At 46.8% G+C, this 18,750-nt stretch overlaps 2 protein-coding genes and 1 non-coding gene across 4 annotated transcripts in view; all 3 read left to right on the plus strand.

The window, feature by feature from the left end:
- The window catches only part of SPG7 (SPG7 matrix AAA peptidase subunit, paraplegin), a 31,394-nt gene extending 20,271 nt beyond the window's left edge, over positions 1 to 11,123 (plus strand). For both annotated transcript variants that reach the window (XM_062586330.1, XM_062586329.1), the window contains exons 11-17: positions 840 to 942; positions 2,005 to 2,115; positions 5,358 to 5,473; positions 6,643 to 6,799; positions 7,353 to 7,516; positions 8,566 to 8,643; positions 10,383 to 11,123. In XM_062586330.1, coding sequence (XP_062442314.1) covers positions 840 to 942; positions 2,005 to 2,115; positions 5,358 to 5,473; positions 6,643 to 6,799; positions 7,353 to 7,516; positions 8,566 to 8,643; positions 10,383 to 10,592 — 939 coding nt within the window. In that variant the 3' untranslated portion in view covers positions 10,593 to 11,123. The remainder of the gene's footprint in view (positions 1 to 839; positions 943 to 2,004; positions 2,116 to 5,357; positions 5,474 to 6,642; positions 6,800 to 7,352; positions 7,517 to 8,565; positions 8,644 to 10,382) is intronic.
- A 1,192-nt stretch (positions 11,124 to 12,315) lies between these two features.
- RPL13 (ribosomal protein L13) lies at positions 12,316 to 17,887 on the plus strand. The gene is made up of 6 exons (XM_062586095.1): positions 12,316 to 12,386; positions 12,625 to 12,740; positions 13,182 to 13,323; positions 14,818 to 14,991; positions 16,618 to 16,674; positions 17,685 to 17,887. Exons 2-6 carry the CDS (start codon positions 12,637 to 12,639, stop codon positions 17,841 to 17,843), a joined length of 636 nt encoding a protein of 211 aa, XP_062442079.1. The 5' UTR covers positions 12,316 to 12,386; positions 12,625 to 12,636; the 3' UTR covers positions 17,844 to 17,887.
- On the plus strand, positions 12,944 to 13,023 carry LOC134146472 (small nucleolar RNA MBII-202). The gene has a single exon (XR_009959851.1). It is a non-coding gene; the product is annotated as a small nucleolar RNA MBII-202 (small nucleolar RNA).
- Positions 17,888 to 18,750: the final 863 nt, after the last annotated feature.

The raw sequence follows: 18,750 nt of genomic DNA on the forward strand, positions 1-18,750 counted from the left end.
CACCATTTGTCATGTTGGTTTATCATCCTCACTACTCTCATCAGGCTCTTCATTTTCCTTTACACAGCCAGCTGAGTGACTCTCTCCTCCCGAACGCTTTTAGATCCATTTACTAGGGTAGTCCACCATGTCTGCTATATCGACAATTTTAGCACAATTTTGAAAATAAGCTCAGCTGCAGTGGTGAAGTGCGTGCTCTGCCAGCACAGGCTGCTCTTCTTCCATCTGTGCTTTACTGTCATCCTCAGAGTTTTCAGTTAAAATACCTTAAATGCCTGATACAATCTGGCACGGAAGCATGAACTGTGCAGCTGCCCTGAAGGAGGAAGGGGAAAACCCTGGCAACTGAGGCCATTGTTTTAATCAGGATCTCCTGGACCAGCTGAATGAGTCACTCCCTGGCTACTCGCCAGCTGTCTCTTCACCCCCCACCTTTGCCTGGGAAATGGTCCCAGGCTGAGTAGCTAGTAGATGGGGTCTTCATTCAGCGAAGGAGGAAGCAGGCAGAGGCGCTCTGAGCTCCTTCTTTGCAAGTGCTGTTATGGTAAGACAAAAATTAAAAGACAGATCAGAGTGAAAGTTAGGAGGAGAGTGTGGCCCTGGGAGAGAAGGCAGTGACTCACTGTAAGCCTTCATACATCTGTTCTGAATTTGAGAGGACTCCTGTAGGACAAAACCATTGTGAGAATGGCCTGCCCTCTGGTGGCAGTGCCACTTTCCCCACTGCCAGAAGTCTGGCTGCTCCTTTGCTGCTTGTGATGGATGGTAGTGACTGTTGTGTTGCAAAGGCTTGTTGGGCCCAGATGTTCCTTGTTGTGCAAATGCTGTTTCCTTTACAGGAGAGAAGAGAAATCTTTGAGCAACACCTGAAGGGTCTCAAGCTGATTCAAGATGGCAGCTTCTACTCGCAGCACCTTGCTGAGCTGACTCCAGGCTTCAGCGGTATGATATGCTGCAGTGTGTGTTGGGCTGCTCTACCTACTTCCACACTTGTCAGTTATCCAGTTCAACCTGGGGCTTTTTGTTCGCTTTGTTTTAACAGGGTATTTTGGTCTAAAAGGCTTTTTTCCTCAAGCCTTTTCCATCTCTGCTGAAATAGTGGGAACTGAGCCATCTCCCTAGTGAATGGAGCTGTGATGAGCAATTGTTCGTGGTTATTTTCAATTTTCTGAGACTTCTGGGACTAGCAGGGCATAGGAGTAGAGAAAAATACGCTTCTATAGTGCTGAAGATCCTAATTCCTGAGGGGAGGAACCACTGTGTATGATCTTGTCCAAGCTGCTGTTGAGGGTGTATTGTTACACTTCAGGTCACTGAGCTGGAGATAGACTCTTAAGCTGATATGTGTTACCAGGAAACTAAAAGGATAGGAGAGAGACATAACAATTATTTTGTTGGTCATGGTAAAAATCAGGCGACCCTGGCTCCTGCATTGTGGCTGTTTTCAGGGTAGGTCTCTGGGAGCTTGAAACAATGCTGAGTAAGGGGCTCCAGAGTTCCTATTTACGTGGAGTTCCTGGAATATTCTTTCTGGTTTTCCCCTCTAACAGGCCCCAGCACACTGCCTCTTCGTGACTTCTTTCAGCAGCCCCCCGCCACCATCACCCACACACACAAACTCGGAACAGATGTTCTTTCTCTTCTGCACAGAGGTTTATGTGGTTGCTGTATGAACAGTGCGGCAGCCCGTGCCAATCTGGATTGCCCACACCACTTCTCTGTTGCTGAGAGCCAGCCTTGGCTTTAGCCTTTTAATTGATTGCTAAACTGTCCTGTGTGTGGCAATACAGTGTTCATTGCCAAGCCAGTTATATTGTTCAAATCCAACATAAACACCATGGATAAAGTTTGCTCTCTGTTCCCAAGGAACAAAGAGGAGTTTGCAATGCAGGCTGTTTGAGTTCTTTAGGTCCTCCTCCAGATTTGTTCTTGCCTCTTCTGTACCCTGGAATCTGTGTATCACATAACAAATGTAAAGTAATTGTTGTGAACTTTTGCCTATAGGAGCTGACATAGCAAATATATGTAACGAAGCTGCTCTTCATGCTGCCAGAGAGGGTCATAAATCCATTGATACTTCTAACTTCGAGTATGCTGTGGAAAGAGTCATTGCAGGTAGGTGGTCTGATCATTCCCATCATCTTCCTAGTCTGCATCATACTTGTTAAGTGAAGGCTAAGAGGAGTGGATTAAGTTTCAGGAAGACAAATGGGTCCTAACTGTGTTCCCACCTGTAGAACTGTTCTGAAGGTTGCAAAAGGTTCTCTAACGAAGACCTCAAGTGGATCTTTCTTCCTAAATCTGCAGGCAGCCTGAACTGATAGATCAGTGAAGATAGCCAGTAGCAAAACTGTAAAGACGGGAGCTCAAATATGGGTGTGTGTTTTAATTTAGAAAAGAAAGTTAAAAAAAAAAAAAAAAAAAAAAAGACTTCCACTCTATGGATTTATCTCTGGGTTTTTGTTGCTCCTCTGGACACCTGCTGCATGAACAGTAAAATAATACAAAAAGACAGTATTTTTTTTTGCCTGAAAGCTCAGGCTTTGAATTGACAGAATAAACTCAAGACAGTGGAGTACTGTTCTCCTTCTGAGAACATCCTGTCAGCCTTTCCCTGTTGCTTGCTGTGTAAGTGCCAGCAGAGAAACCTCTTGAGATTACCCTGTGGCTGTATATTACGGAGAGGAAAGAATAGTTCCCAGAACTCCTGAGTTCACCTGAGGGATCTGAATTTAGTGAGTTTTGGTCTGAACTGTCCTGTAGCCAGGCCTTGGTTCTCATAATCAAATGCTGAGCTACTTTCAGGCTGCAGTGTCATTACGGGGGGTGAGCCTGGACAAACGAACTGGCACTCTGTGCTTCTTTGAGTAGGTCTTGTGGAACAGGATGTTTATATTGGATTGGTTATTAGCTTGGAATTAAGTTTTCAAGGTTCACTTTATCAGAAAATGCTTAAATAATTCCTCATTCAGGAGAGGATCTCAAGAACACTCTTTACAATTTCACCTACCTTTTAAAACCCTTGGAGTGCTCAGATAACGGACTGTATTTCCACGAAGCCCAAACTGTACTCAGTGGCTGCAGGAATGGAGAGCAACACATCTAGTTGTCCTGCAGAAGTCCTAGTTAGCCAGAGTAAATATGTGCTTTACTTCTACAGGGGAGAAAACACCCAAACTCATGGGAATCTACTTGACTTTTTGTTCCAAAACCAACCATTACCTTAGTTCCCCAGACTTGGAGGACAGGGTTAAAAAGATCTTGCTCAGCAAGTAAGATCACGGGATGTATAGCAAAAGGGGTGTCTGGTGTCAGCATGTGTGGCATGGGTGTCAGCAGTTTCACTGCTCACAAGCTGACCTGTTCCACTAAGGCACTGTGGCATCTAGGAGGCCATAAAGTCTTTTTGTTGCTTAATTTGATCCCTTCATGTTAGCAGGACCTGGCTACTCTTAAGATGTCTAGAAGACCCTAATCACTGCTACAGGCCTATGTATTAAATGTTGCTTTGCCAAATAACAGGGATGCTTCTGGGTTTCACAACTGAGGGCATTTCAGTTGCTATAAAAGCTTTTTTGAAGAAAGGGTACTGCTGTGCTTTCCATTATAAGCTTCTGGTTTTAATAAGAGTGGTGTTGAATCAAAAGAGAACTTTGCAAGTCCAGAGGCACTGTAAGCCCTAAAGCTTTGTGTTGCTGTAAGGGAGGAGCAAGAACGCTCTGTGGTAGTTCTTGTTGTGTCTTTGCTCTGGGAACAGGGAGCAGTCAGTAAGTTGGATCTCCTGGGAGTGAGGGAGGGAGCCTACTGAATGCACAGAGGCATTTAGGAGTTGTCTTTAGAAGATGGAGTGGAGCCTGTGCTCCTGGAGGAGTTGTTACACTGTGTAAGGCAAGCAAAGATGCACCCGAGTAGTTTCCTGGGTTATTTCTCTCCTAAATGTGATAAGAAGAGGTCTTCAGGGAATGATTTTGCATGGAGCTTGCTTTATGCAGGGAGAGAAACAATCTTTGCATGGTGAAGAGTACGGTCCCTCCCTCCATCCCAGGTGGGCTGACAGAGAAATGCTTTCAGAATTGCTCAAAGGTTTGGGGTTTTTTGTTAGGTGCCCATACACACGCATGGGCCCAGACACAGTGTCTCTGAGGGTCTCTGAGCAGTAATTTTACAGTATCTGCCACACTAATTTTACTGTTTCCTTGTTTAATAATCTTCTTGACTTTATTTAAAAATTAATGTTAATAGAATGTTGTTTGTCAAGATATCAAGCAAGTTTGGTTTAATGCTGCTTTTGACTGTGCCTGTTCTACCCCCTGCAGCTCCTAGCACTGTGCAGAGACATCTGCTTTAAAGTATTGACACTTTTTGTGTTCAATGTGCAGAGCTATAATGAGTGCTTGATACGCAGTGTATTCTGTAGTTAACGTATTTTCCACATTCTCAAAGCCTTATTTCATTCAGCATTTTTTTAAAACCTTAATTGGGCTTATTCTGTGTTACGGACTACTGGGCTGGAAAATAGACACTTCCAAAAATCACCTTTTTGAAGGAAGTATTAAGTGTGAGTTATGGCTTAATTTGCTAGTTCGGAGGAGCCTGAGAGCTAATATGAGCTAATTCATATGGAGCATGCCATGTATAATCAGAGACACTTCCTGGGTCTGGAGAAGGATTTTTGTATGTACTCTTGTTTTTTTGATGATTTGAATGCTCCTAATGCACAAGAATCTCAGCTGGGCCCTCTGTCTTACTTTGGGTGTATATAATATAGTATCTTGCCTCTGTCTGATATTCTGCTTAAGGGACTGAAAGACTGTACCGAAAAATCAGTATGATACTGCAGCCAATCTGTTTTTTCCAAATGGCGGACTGACTTGTTGCAGAGATATCCCTGGGCAGAGATACAGTGTAATATGCTTCTAGCAGAGCTGTGAACAAAATCTAGCTTTGCATTTTAGAGCTGTGATTTAATCATTACACAAATCTAACATTTGATTTTTGTCTGCAAGAGAACGGGAAGAAGTTTCTGCCAATGTCGTCGTGTATAGCCACATTATACAAACAGCCACCAGGGATGGATTGACAAAGCTTGCTATTCAGCCTGAACTCTTCAGAGTGCAGGTTTCTAGTAGACGTGCTTGGATTGCTTTCTACTGCAAGGACAGAGGGCACCTCTTCCGCAGCACGTAATTGAAGGGTATTTTATTGCCTCTCCCTAGATGGAGTGCAGTAGCAAGCTTGCCTGCTGTTCTCACACAGACTGCACTAAGTTATGCACATAGCTGTTCAAGAGTAAGCTCCACTAGTTACACCTACTACCAGTTTATTTTCTTACCAAATTCTTGTCTGTGTTCCTGCAGGCACTGCCAAAAGAAGCAAGATCCTGTCACCAGAAGAGAGGAAGGTTGTGGCATTTCATGAATCAGGCCATGCATTGGTTGGGTGGTTGCTGGAGCACACTGAGGCTGTGATGAAGGTAACCCAACTACCAGCTTTGTATAGTGAAGCCTGTCATTGGGTGGGGAGAGAATCCTTTGGTCTTCTCCTGTCCCAGGCATGTTGATTGTTCTGCAGCACTTAAGTTACTCTACTGCATTACCCTGGCCTGCATGAGCTTGGAGGTGTGAATACTACAGCGAAATACCAAGTGACAAATCTGCCATGGGGAAGTGTTACGGGGCTCCACTGATGATGATGATTGACTGCACTTTGTGCTGCAAAGCTGATAATCAGCCACTGGAGTATCTTGCATTTAAAAGCCAAATGTAAAGCACTCCAAATATATCTGCTGGCCACCCCATTGCTGGGTGCATTTGAAGCAACCAAGTCTCCTGCTGCTGCTACTCAATTCGTGCATCTCTTTCAAACAAATAACTACTGTGTGTGCACACACGCATACACAATCTGTTTCCCTGACATGACTTGCCAAAGTGTTAGTGCCAATATACTAGTCATGGGCCATTCCAGGAGCTGCTCTGGAATTGATCAGAAGAGAAGTTTTTAAGATTGGCAGGCTTGGGAGCTTGCCTGCCTGAAACTCTTCTCTATAGGAAAAGACCTCCCTTCAGGACCCCAGGGTGTGTTTGAGGGAGATGTGCATGGGAGAAGAGCCTTGATACTGGGGGAGAGGTGGAAAAGACAAGGATGACAGCTCCTTGGCATACCACCAGCAGCAAATTCACTGTGAATGACCTATTGTATGAGATGAACTGTTGTTAATTACTCTCAGCAAGATGTGGATGCATTTAATAGACAGGAGAGGTAATTCTTGTTTTCTAAAGACATGTTACATTTCTCCAGGTAGTCCCAGTGATCCTGGAGTACAGTAAAGCAAATTCAATTTGGCTTATTCCCCTAAAAGCCACTCTTAAATCTCAGCATTTCACTGGCTTGCTGTTAAGGACAATTTCCTTTTATTTTTTTGCTCTGTAATAGCAAAAAGTGCATGTCTGCCACTGTGAAGGCAGACTTTTCAGTATGGGAACACTGACATACTGCAGTTCTTGGCCCTGTCTCTGTAGATCATCATGCCCCATGAGGTTTTGACAAATCTGACAAGAGTGCAGGCCTCTTCCTGTTCTTCCTTCTGCATCAATATTTGGGAGCTGTTGTTCTCAGAACTGATGGAGCTGCTCTGTGTTGCAGGTTTCCATAGCCCCTCGAACAAATGCAGCTCTGGGATTTGCTCAGATCCTTCCAAGAGAGCAATATCTCTTCACCAAAGAACAGCTACTGGAGAGGATGTGTATGGCTCTCGGAGGGAGGGTGTCTGAGGCCATCACCTTTAACAAAGTCACTACAGGTGAGGAGCTAGACTCTGGCACGGGCAGGTGGAACTAGTGCTAAAAGGGCCTGAATTTCTGCACTTGCTGCTGTATCCAAGGGTGATCTGAGCAGCACACGGAGGTTTCCCACCTTGGGGAGCAGGAAAGGAGAAATGTAGTTTGTTTGCTTTAATCTTGGGCCTGACTTTGTGAGCCTAAATGTCTCACATTGCAAGTGCCACCTGCTGTCTTAATTTGTCTTGAAGCTAAGGCTGCAGATAAAGTTACCTGGTGGGGGAGCCTGGAGCTTTCTGCCTTGATTCCAGTTAGTTATATCCAAATGGCTAACAACAGGGCAGTGGCACCCTAAGCACTCCAACATGAGCTAGCTGCCAGTGTATTCACTTAGTGTCCTGGATACATTTTGCAGTATACAGTAAGGTTCCTCAGAAGGTGGAGTGTTCAATTCCGTGGGCCCCTGCAGCTCCTCTGGTCTCTCTGCTAGTGGAACACGTTTTTGTACAGGACGTGTGCTCCTCTTGTACTCAGTTCAGAGAGCTGACAAGCATTGTATCTTCCCCTCTCACCTAGGAGCACAGGATGACCTGAAGAAGGTGACCAAGATAGCCTACTCCATGGTGAAGCAGTATGGGATGGTGCCCAGCATTGGGCAGCTCTCCTTCCCGGACTTGGAGAGTGCAGCTGGAATTGGTCGTCGCCCTTTCAGCCAGGGACTTCAGCAAATGATGGACCATGTAAGGCCACCCCTGGTTGTATGTTCCCATTTGTTCTTTACTTTTAGCAGTTCACTGAAAAATGCAAGTAACTTGTGTCCAAATGTTTTGTATTTGTTTTAGCAACTAGGAATTCCTGCAACTGAGCACTGATATATTCTATTATATTGTGCTAGGACTATTCGGTAAGGCATTAAGAGCAGGCAAAATCATATAAAGCTATGATTTCAGCACGCTAGCACTGTGCTGCCTGGAGCTGCACTGAGTAGCTATGAAATATCCTGTAATATGTAAAACTGTGAAAGCTGTGGTGGTGATTTCACTGTTGACAAGGCCCTGCTGAGCTGGGAGGCAGAAGGAGGTGCAAATGTGACCTTTGGAGAGAAGAGGAAAGGTTGTGGGGGGGGAGGATTTTGATAGACTGGTATAGTTGTGGAACTGAGGACAAATACCAAGCTAGGGAAAGATTCTGTTGTGTGAAGGTCTTTCCAGGCCTTGAGCAGTCCCATATATATCTAAGCAGGCCTATGCAATGTTTAGACCACAAGAAGCATGTGGCTTAAAATCTCAGTTGCACAATTCAAATGTCTTTGGTTTCTAGGTCAGAGAGGCTTTCTAACCAAATGATTGACTGAAAAATACTAGCTGGTGTTTTGACAGGAAATTAAGTTTGACTTGATGCAAGAAAACCTTTCCCTTAGTTGAAAGTCAAATAGCTGGAAACTGAAAAGCTGTTTGAGAAGCATTGTGGTTATGCTTCCCTGGGATTTGTGCTGAGCTGCTACTTTTGCTGGTTGATAGCCTCCTCAGAGTGCTTTTGCCATCAGCTGGGACTTTCTTGGAGAGTTGTGCTGGTGGAAGAATTTACTGTTTATCATAAACACTCTTTTGTTGTGTTTTTTTCTGGAAGGTTTATATGTATTTTCTATCAGTGGGACACCCTTCCTATCAGTAGGAAGCGTAGCTCAGTTTGCAGACTTTGTCCCTTGGTACTCTTAGTGTTTATCCACAAGTTATGTTTGCTACTGCCTGTGCTCCAAATCTCTCTTCTTGTTTCTGTTTTCTCCTAGGAAGCAAAGGTGCTGGTAGCTCAGGCTTACAGACGCACAGAGAAACTTCTGTTGGACAACCGTGACAAGCTGCAAGCGGTAAGCTTTTTGCTGGTGTTTCTGGCCCTGCTGCTTTGTGTTCTGTAAGTTGGTGGTGGTTGTGTGTCTATGTGGTTATAGGAAGTCTTGCAGTGGGGGTGCCGGAGCTTGTGTTCCTGCTATTGGGCATGGATTCGCTGTAGTTCCTCCAAATTAGGAGTGGGCATAGGGAAGTGTGTGTGCCTTCTCCAGCACTGGGTATTCTGCCTCCTGACACCAGCTGGTATTTGCAGGATAAAGGAACGCTCTGTCCAGGAGCTAGATGGAGGTGGTTGAAAACTGGAATTAGTCTCCCTCGTCTGCACTTTTTTGCTAGCCTCTTGACAGTGTAATTTCCTGGAAAGCAGACAGTGACCATTCCTGTGGAGCCTGCAAAGGCAAGAGCAGCTCATCGTGCCAGGTTCTGCAGGTGTATAGGAATCAGGTGGACAATTTCTGGGGATGGTGGAAAAGATGCAGGATCGTCATCTCTGACTGATGCTGGCTCAGGCCCTTAAGTGACTCCAGGCAGTTATCATCTGTCAGCTCCTTGGCACCTGATGTACTGAGGAATCCCTGTTGCACGGCTAGAGCTTTACCTCCTTCCTTTTGTGTCCTGAGTGTCCCCTAGCCAGTCACCATAGCATGTCCCCACTTTCCTGCCATGGAGGTCTCTACCCATCTCCCTGGGCTGGGCCAGGCCTGGGTTGCAGCTCCCCATATAGATGCTGGATCTTCCTTTCAAAAGTCTGGTCTCCAGCATCCAAAATGATGAGGAGCCAACTTTGTGTTGAATATTTTGCAAATAAAACAATCCTTTTCCTCAAGTTGTCTTAATTGAAGAAAAAAAACCACATGTACACACACATGTGCACACACAAAACACCTTCATCCACCCAGCTGCAAGACTCCCTCCTGTGCATAGTAAAGTAGACAAAACTTGCTTGCTTGGACACCCTACTGTTGCCCATGTCACAGCAGGACAGCACTCTGGGGGTGCTCTGAAGCCAGGCATTATGATAAGAGCTCTTCTCTCCAGGCCTCCTCTGTTCTGATACTTCCATTTAGCAGCAGTCAGACATTTGCTAAAGGCTCATAATGGAAAAACTTTTAAGCCAAAATGCCTACAGAGTAAACGTTTCGGTTGCCAGATCAGCGTGTCGCATCTTGTCAGCAGAGTTGAGCAGTTCCATGTCTTTGACAGCCACCTGCTGCTCAAAGGTGGCCCTTCTATTGGCAGAGGGGCCAGAGAAGTCTCTTTCCTGGAGAGCACCTTGTAATGACCTTCAGCGCACGTCTACAGGAACAGATGGCTCTGTGTTGCCTCTTTGTGCGACGTTACCTATGTGTACAGGGGAGGGTCAGGATCTGGTCTCATTTGCTTTTAATCTAGCATCTTGCACGGGCATCACCACAAGTACAGTGGCAGGAAGAGTACTTCTGTAACTGTCCCTGGAGTTCTGACTTGCCAAACCATTCCCCAGAGCTTGCTTTATTGCCTCCACTCATACTATGTGTTCCTGGCCAAAAATGTTCTTTTACAAGATGCCAGCTACCTGGAGAACTTAGTACTAACTCCAGCAGGCTTTCAGGTTACACCATCTGTAGTGTGATAGCTAGGGGTCTGTTCCTTGTGATCTCCAGCATGTGCTGTGTCCAGATGTTGATGTGTATTGAGCTAGCAGGGAGAGCAGTGCACATCAGTTCAGAGCCTGTTCTCCAGCCCCTGTACCTCATTATGTCTTGTTTACTCTTTCTAGCTGTCTAATGCCCTTCTGGAGAAAGAAGTGATAAATTATGATGACATTGAAGCTTTGATTGGGCCTCCACCCTATGGGCCGAAGAAAATGATAGCTCCCCAGAGCTGGCTTCAAGCAGAGAGAGACAAGCAAGACACAAGAGATGAAGAGATGCCCCAGCAGCCACCAAACCACGAGGAGGAGGAGGAACCACGTCTGAGACCAGTATGAAGCCCACCATTATGTGGAATCAGAGGACTCTAAGGGCTTCTTCCAAACACAGACCCTTTCCCTTCTCAGCTTCAGAATCAAGGATACTGAACAGGGAATCTCTGTGCTGCTATTTCCCAAAAATTAAGGGATAGAGATGTCAGCTCCTGTAACAGGCTGTTCCCTGCAGGAAGGAGAACTTTTGAAACTGATTCTCTGCAGGATAGTGGTAATTAGGAGTTGGGTAAGTCTAATCTGCTGGAAAGATTTCTTGTGAGAGGAGCAGTGTAGATGTTCTTAGGGGTGAAAGATCCTGCAGAGTCCTTGTGGGCCACCTCTAGCTATGCTGTGGTGTTTAGCAGCAGTGCACTGCTATTCCCTTTAGTGCCAGAATAGTCAGTGTAGTGAAATCCCTTTGTGAGACTTGGAGCCAGCTGAGGTGCTGTAGTTCTGTGACTCTGCTGTAACCTCTGATCTTCTCTGCTACAAAATGTAAAGTATAAACTGGAAAAAAAGAAAAGACTTCTCTAGAATAAATTGTCCCTGGTGTGCTGCTGTGTTTATGAGTATGTGTTTTGCCACATATGAAGCTTATTATAGCTATGGAGTTGCATAGGACATGGATTCTTTTTGTCCTGGCCAACAGCTTTTACTCAGGTTTTTATAGCAAGTGTTTCACAAGAAAAGATTGGGAAACCCCGTGTCCAGGACCCGGCAGTGTCATGTTAGAAACTAGCATTGTAGAGAACGGTTTTGAGTTACGTTTTGTTGGACCACATAACCAGCACTAGTTCCTAGAGAGATGGTGTCAGTTAATGTGAACAAAAGCAGGTGTGCTCATTGGAGAGCCCCTGCATAAAGCTGACAGTTGCTCTGTCTCCATCTGTGTGGTTCTTGCAAAAGATGCTGTGATGAAATGGTTGACTGCCATTCTCCAAGGACAGCATTAAAATGACTGTTGGTGCCTGGGGTGCTCTGGTTGAGATAAGACTATGTTAGGAGGGTTTATTGGCTTAGATTATTCCATAAGGATTTTCTGCAAACCAAAAGACCCCTGCCGAAGCCCACCCCTGGCAATTTTCAACTCCCAGCCCTCAGGTCTTAACTGTAGTTACAGTCCTCCTCCTCCCTTTGTCAGGCTGGAGCCGAGAGCTGCTGTTTCCCTTGTGGTGTCCTTCAAGGCCTCGGCTTGGTGTGTCTCGGAGCACGCGTGCAGGACGCCGGGCTCTGCTGCCTGGCTGGTTGTGCATGCCCGCGCTGGGGGGTGACTCCCCTTGCTTTTAGGGACAGAGGGGGGGGTGGCGGGTACTTTGTTCTTCTTTCCAGACTGGTTTCTTTCTTCACAAGGTGTTCGTTCTTTGAATTCATTTTTTGGAGTGTTCATCGATCTTGTTAAAAAAAAAAAAAAAAAAAAAAAAAAAGTGCTGAAAAAATTCTGCTGTGTTGTGGCTTGTGTGAATGAGCCCTTTGGCTTGGGGCTTCAGTTCCGTGCGGCTGAGCGTGGCTGCTGTGCTGGGGCACTGCAGGGGCTCCTGGGGGCCGCTGCTCCCGGCTAGCCGGGGCTCTGCTCGGCCCGGGGACGGCCACAGCAGCCCGGGGGCCGCGGCCGGTGCCCCGAAGGCGGGGGGCGGGGATGGGGGAGCTGGGCGACCGGCGGCGCGGGCGCTTTAAGCGGCGCCATGTCTGCTACGGGCGCGGTGAAGCCGGCTGCCAGGCCCTGCGGAGCCTTCGTTCTCATTGGCCGCCGCGCCTGTTATCCCAGCGTGCTCGGCGGTGCCGCTTCCTTTTCCGGTCGGCCATTTTCGGTGGCGGGAGGTGAGTCGGGGCGCCGCCGCGGCCGGGAGGGGGCTTCATCCGCCGCCATCCGCCGGCGGCGGTCGCGTCCCGGGCCGGGCCGCGCCCAGGGCCCCGCGCGGAGCCCGGCGCTGCGGGCCGGGCCCGGATGGGGGGCTCGGGGGCCCTGGTGGGGCTGGTGCGGGGGTGGCGGGCTCGGAGGCCGCGGGATGGGGCGCAGGGGCCGCCGCGGCCCTCACGGCCGTGCCCGTGTCCGCAGGCCTGAGCAGCCATGGCGCCGAGCCGCAATGGCATGATCCTGAAGCCGCACTTCCACAAGGACTGGCAGCGGCGAGTGGCCACCTGGTTCAACCAGCCCGCCCGGAAGATCCGCAGGTGAGTGAGCGCCCCGCGGCCGCCGCCCCGCCGCGGGGATCGGCCCCTCGTCGTGCGCGCGGCCGTTCCGCGCCCCGAAGAGCCGCCGGTTTAGCGCAGGCTGTTCCCAGGCTCCCTTTAGGGAAGGGCGAGGGTGCTTGCCGGCTGCGCTGTACCCGGCCGGAGTTTGGCCTTAGTGCGCGTAGCGACAGCTGCAGTCAAGTGATGAGACGTCTCCGGAATCGCTGTACCACACGTTGATGATTTCCTTGAACCCTTGTACATCTGATGGCTGCAGCTGCATAGAAGCAGAAATCAGTTTGTCTCAGCTGTTAGGCCAGCGCTGAGTTTGCTCCTCAGAGATCCCTGAGGAGCAGGTGCCGCTCTGGAGGGAGCTCGGCTGTTTTTTGTACGTGACAGATCTGGCAGAAACACTTTCCTATGATTGCTGTCCCCTTCCAGGAGGAAGGCCCGTCAAGCAAAGGCTCGCCGCATCGCTCCACGTCCTGTAGCGGGACCCATCCGGCCTATCGTGAGGTGCCCTACTATTAGGTACCACACAAAAGTTCGTGCTGGTAGAGGCTTCAGCCTAGAAGAGCTTAAAGTAAGTACAGAGGATTAATCCTGAAGCCAGTGTGTGCATTTGGGTGGTGTGTTCTGATGTCTTAAAGCTGATTTATTTACAGAGTTGTAAACATAAATTGTGACTTGGTTGAGTTCTGTTTTCCTCAGGGAGCAGAGCTGGAGCTCACTTGTCCTTTCCTCTTGTTCTGTGTGTAGGCAATGTGTAAGTAGCTGGTGTCAGGATATGCTCAAGCTGGCTGAAACATAATTTACCTAGGGGTTTGTTGCCTACAAAGGGTAAAACTAGTGTTTTTGTATACCCTTTTCTTTGTAACTGTAGGATGGAGAAGGAATAGTGTGTATCAAAATGAATGGCTGCTTTGAAAAGTAAATATCAGTCTGTATGGTCAGAGTGTCAGTTTAACAATTCGGTTGAAATTGGATTTTGGCAGATCCTTAATTAAGACTCAAACTTCCTTTCTTAAAAAAAAAAAAAATCTCTAATAGGTTTTTGTTAAACGTTTTTGTTTCCTTGTGAAACATAGACTAAATGTTGTGAGATTTGTATGTGTGTGACCCTATATGTGCTGAAGAACAAGTAGACCGTGATCAGCTCATTTCTGATGGAAGTCAAGGATATTATGTTAAGACACATAGCTATCCTACTGAGTTTTTCATGCCGTAGCTATGAGTTGGCTTAGCAGTACTTAAAAACTGTGGGAAGCTTTCAGTGCCTTCACTTTGCTTCAGGAAGGACTCCTCTGAGGTCTTCTCATAGATGCTTCTTAGCTGCTGAGCTACTAAATGTTGGATCATGGTGGCCTGGAGAATCCACCACATATTCCCACACAGTGGGTAGGAATAAATGTTAATATTTGCTGGCAGCTGGTATCCACTGTCTCCTCTTGTGTGTTTGGTATCTAATTAAAACATTCGTAACAGTGGCATTAGTGCATTGAAGCAGTAAATTCGTTCTTCTCAATGCTAAATACTTCGTTACTTTGTGTTCCACTACTGTTTGAAAACTAATGAAAACCAAAATGGTGCATAAATAATTTCTATCTTTTAAACAAAAAGATTTTTTTTAAGATTACTTTTTAAAATGGACTGTCTGTAAAGGGGACTTTTGATCCCCTTCAGTTATCCAGTCATTTACATCTCAACTTGATAAATTTTTGGCTAGCGTATATCAGAGCGTAAACATCCCACTCGTAATCAGCTCTGGGGTTGCACTTTCCTGTCTTGGGAGAATTCAGCTGCAAAAACTACGTAGTATAAGATCCATGAGATACTTCAACTGCTGAAGGACGCTTTGTTGTATATATCTTACCTGTGACATAGTTCAGTGTCTTTGCCAGACCTCAGTGCTGCTGGTGGACCGCAGGGTCGGATGGTGACGCTTCCTCCGGACTCTCTGCAGTCTGTGGTGACTGCCTTTGAAGCCTTCTCTGGCTGATGACCAAAGTGGCTCCCTTCAGGAGCACAGTGGCATTAGGCATTCTTGAATATTGACACTGCGTAATTTTTTTTTTAGCTAGCTGGCATTAACAAAAAGTTTGCCCGGACTATTGGAATCTCAGTGGATCCCAGGCGACGCAACAAGTCTACAGAGTCCCTGCAAGCCAACGTGCAGCGACTGAAGGAGTACCGCTCCAAGCTTATCCTCTTCCCACGGAAGCCTTCTGCACCTAAGAAAGGAGACAGTTCTGTAAGTTCTTGATTGTTGAAAATACTTCATGGAATTGGTTTCAGATAATTTTTGCAGAGGTTTGTTTGTTAGCTTGTCCTCTTAATGCTTTGGTATGCAGTCAAAAAGTGTTCTCAGATGCTTTTCAGAGCATAAAGTTTTTAAAAAGATGGGAGGAGCCTTTTTCCAGGAGGGCAGCCTCGTTGCTCATGCACGTATGCGTAGGAAGTCTGAGTGCAGTACAGGACAGGGCGTCAGGAGAACAGGTTTCTACAGCAGTCTGCTGTGTTATGAGCTGCTTTGGACTACACGGAGCATAGCGATGCTTGGAGTGGCATGTCCCTGGGATGCTTTGATCTTTGCCTAACCAGCTGAATTTTAATTCATGAAGCAAAAGTTGTCAGAGTAGCTGAGAAGTCCGTCTGGAATGCCTGTTCTGTTGTGGTAAGTATTGCACAGAAAAGGTACAGAAGACAGGTGCAAACTTTTTTCCAATTGCGTAACTTAGTGAAATAGAGTGAATAAGTTCGTTCTGTGAAGATTGTTGCTGTTGATTTACAAAATGTTTCTCGCTGAAATCTCAACAAGATCCAGAGTTGGCTTTCCTTGTCTGTTCTTGCTGTCTGAAAAATCCTATGGGGTTCCCATTCCTATGGGATGTACAAATACTGAAGCGAGAGGTAGTGTGTTGAGGTTGACCTTCAGTCTTCAGGAGAGTCTGTCAGTCCTGAGCTTAACTGTAGCACAGTCCACAGAGGCATCTTGGATTACTTTCCAGAACAGAGCAAGGAAGGGGTTTTGGCATCTTCTGTTCCCTGATTGAACATAGTAGTTTCGCTGAACATGTCAGTGTAATGGTTTTTAAGTAGAGAGGGGTGCTCCTTTTCATCTGACCTGTGGGACTGGCAGAAGTATGGACATGAGAATTCTGAAGTCAAAACTATTTTTGATGACAGTGATCTCCTTTATTCAGGACAATCTGTAGTCTGAACTTCCTGAGAAGGTTGGTATGTGCATCTGGGTGCACTTGAATATAAAATAGATGTTTCCAAACTGCTGAAAAGCATATAAAACTTTCCAAACTCACTCTGTTCCGGTTTTACGTTGGCTAGCAGTGCAACTTGTAACTTAAATTCAGCATGATTTTCAGCTTGCATGCTTCAGTCCAATTTCAATACTAGTAGAGTCAGATTTTTCCCTTTCATTTTTTTTATTTGAACTTTGTAGTTTAAACTTAAAACTAAGTAGTTGATTTTTTCATTTTTGTGCAATTCCATATTCATATAAGAAACTGAAATTAGCCTTAGGTGGAATTGTTGTGGAATACATAAAGTAGTCAAACTAAAAATGACATAATAATTTTCAACACTTTTCCAGCTGGCAAAACTGGCTGGATCCACGCTGACTGCTAGCCAGACAAAAATGTCTGTATCAGATACTTTCTTACAGCTGCACTTGTGAAATGCTACATTTTTTACCAGTCAGTGTTTTAAATCTCTGATAGTTAGCAATGCGTTTAAGCTAGGTACCTCTGTACAAGGCAGCCTTTAATCTAGGTACTAGACTGAAAAGTTTTAAGTACTACTTTAACAGATGCTTTTTTTGAAACTTCTGACAATAATGTTTTTTTTCTCTCTTGATATGCAGGCTGAGGAACTCAAGATGGCAACTCAGCTGTCCGGACCAGTTATGCCAATCAGGAACGTAAGTGTGGCTTCAAATTGTGTGTTTTGCGGGATGTAGTTGAGACTCAAACTTGGTGGAGGAGACTCTCTTCTCATTACTCTACACTTAAGGGATGCTGTCTTCAGACAGTTCCAATCCTAGATCAAAATACTCCAAGAACAGGTCAGATTTGTCATTATGTTTGCCAGGAGTATAATTTGATCTGTTTGCTATGCAACTTCGAGAAACTAGACTGCAAAAAACTATTTGGAGCTTCACTAAAATTCTTACCTGCTCAGAGTGTCCTGAAGTTGTGACCTGTGGTGACCGGAGCTTTCCTCTATACCCAGAAGCTACGTTAGGGTATTTGAGATGATCTGTTGGCTGGGAATAATTGTATATTCTATTTTACCCTGAAATAACTGTGGGAGAAGCGTAGCTGTGTAGACAGTCCAGAGAAGGCCAAAGTGAAACTTGCACCAAAATCCACCAAAATTGCCAGACCGCTGTTAACCCCTCAGGTTAAAACTCATGCTGACTGAGCATCTACAGCGCAAGTGTGTGCTCAGTGTTGTGTCCTCCAGGCAGAAGGGAAATTTATCCACCTAGATCTTTGCAAAGGAGCTTGTGCCACTGCTGAAACTGGAACACTTCTGTGTTGCCATTTGCAGTGGCGGAGGGGTGCACGCTGGCAGCTTGCAGCGTGACAGCCTGGGCAGGGCAAGATTGTTGTTTCTATCTCAAAACCCTTGCTGCTGCTTCTGAACGGTGGTGTTGATTGTGGTGCACAAACCTGAATAAGATTTTGCTTTGCGTTCTGCTCTTGTGCTGATGTGCACTGGAAAATTAGGAACTGGTTGAAAGGAGGTGTCTGGCGGAGTGATGATAAGGGCAGGGCCTGTAGATTGCATAAATTCTGTATTCTTAATGGCATCCTGGAGCCAGTGTAAAACCATTTAGTGATAATAATTGTGTTAAGCCTTATAAATACTGTCTTCTCTGGGAGCTTCTGATACATAGTCTGACTGTCTGGCTCTTGCTCCCACTAGGTTTTCAAAAGGGAGAAGGCCCGCGTTATCTCAGAAGAAGAGAAGAACTTCAAGGCCTTTGCCAGCTTGCGTATGGCCCGGGCAAACGCCCGACTCTTTGGAATTCGTGCTAAACGTGCCAAAGAAGCTGCAGAGCAGGATGTGGAGAAGAAGAAATGAACTGTTCTCCCTAGAACTGTCAATAAAAAAACCTAGAAACGTAACGGTGTGTGGTGTCGTCTTAGGGCAAATGTAGAAGGGACAGAGAATTTGGCGCTCTGGTTCCCTGTGTGCTGTGCTGCAGCGTGTCCACGCTGCACGGGAGCTCACAGGCGGTTTGTTGGTGCAGGTCGTGGGCAGCTACGCGTAGACGGGCGCAGTCTGGGGGAGCTGCTGTTTAGAGACGAGAAGTTTCGCTTGCTGTGATTACGGACTCGAAGTTTCTGTGAAAGCAGCAAGTGAATAAACAGACACCTTCCCCGTGGCCTTGTGCGGCTCCCTTCAGGGAGGCTTGTTTGCTTTGTCTGCTGAGGTAGAGCACGGGCTTCCCCCCCTGCAAAGGGCAGCTCAGCTGAGCTGTGGCACTGTATCCAGACGGTTGTACCCAGGCCTTCCTCTCTGGGAAGCCCCTTGTGTTCCTGGAAACTTCCATGCTGCGTGCTTGCCTTTTCCCAGAAGCTGGGGGGTTGGTGGGATGTGTGACTGGACTAGGTGGTTTCTGAGGAAATGGGGGCTGTTACTTGCTTGGCTCTGGCATTCGAGGGGATGTACGTGGTGACAGACACCTCGGCCAGCGTTGCGTTCGAGGCACGGCACTAGCTTTAAGTGCGGCATTTAACCAGCCTGGTAGAGCTAGAAAGGAGAGGCGCGAGGCTTTCCGGAGCTGCGGCCTCAGTAACGAGCTGGCTTCGTTTCACCCGCTTCTCACCTCGCTGCCGGGTGAGCGAGTGTTTCTGCACGTGGCTCCTCGTGAGGCAGAGCAGCTAGCTCTGCCGTGAAAGGTGGGATGTCGGCGGGCCGCGTCGTCCTTGGGCGCTCGGCGTGCTTCGGCAGCCCCGCGTGCCCCGGCTAGGGAGCCGCGGGTTTT

Source organism: Rhea pennata, chromosome 13 (assembly GCF_028389875.1).
Source record: "Rhea pennata isolate bPtePen1 chromosome 13, bPtePen1.pri, whole genome shotgun sequence".
Classification (NCBI taxonomy): Eukaryota; Metazoa; Chordata; class Aves; order Rheiformes; family Rheidae; genus Rhea; species Rhea pennata.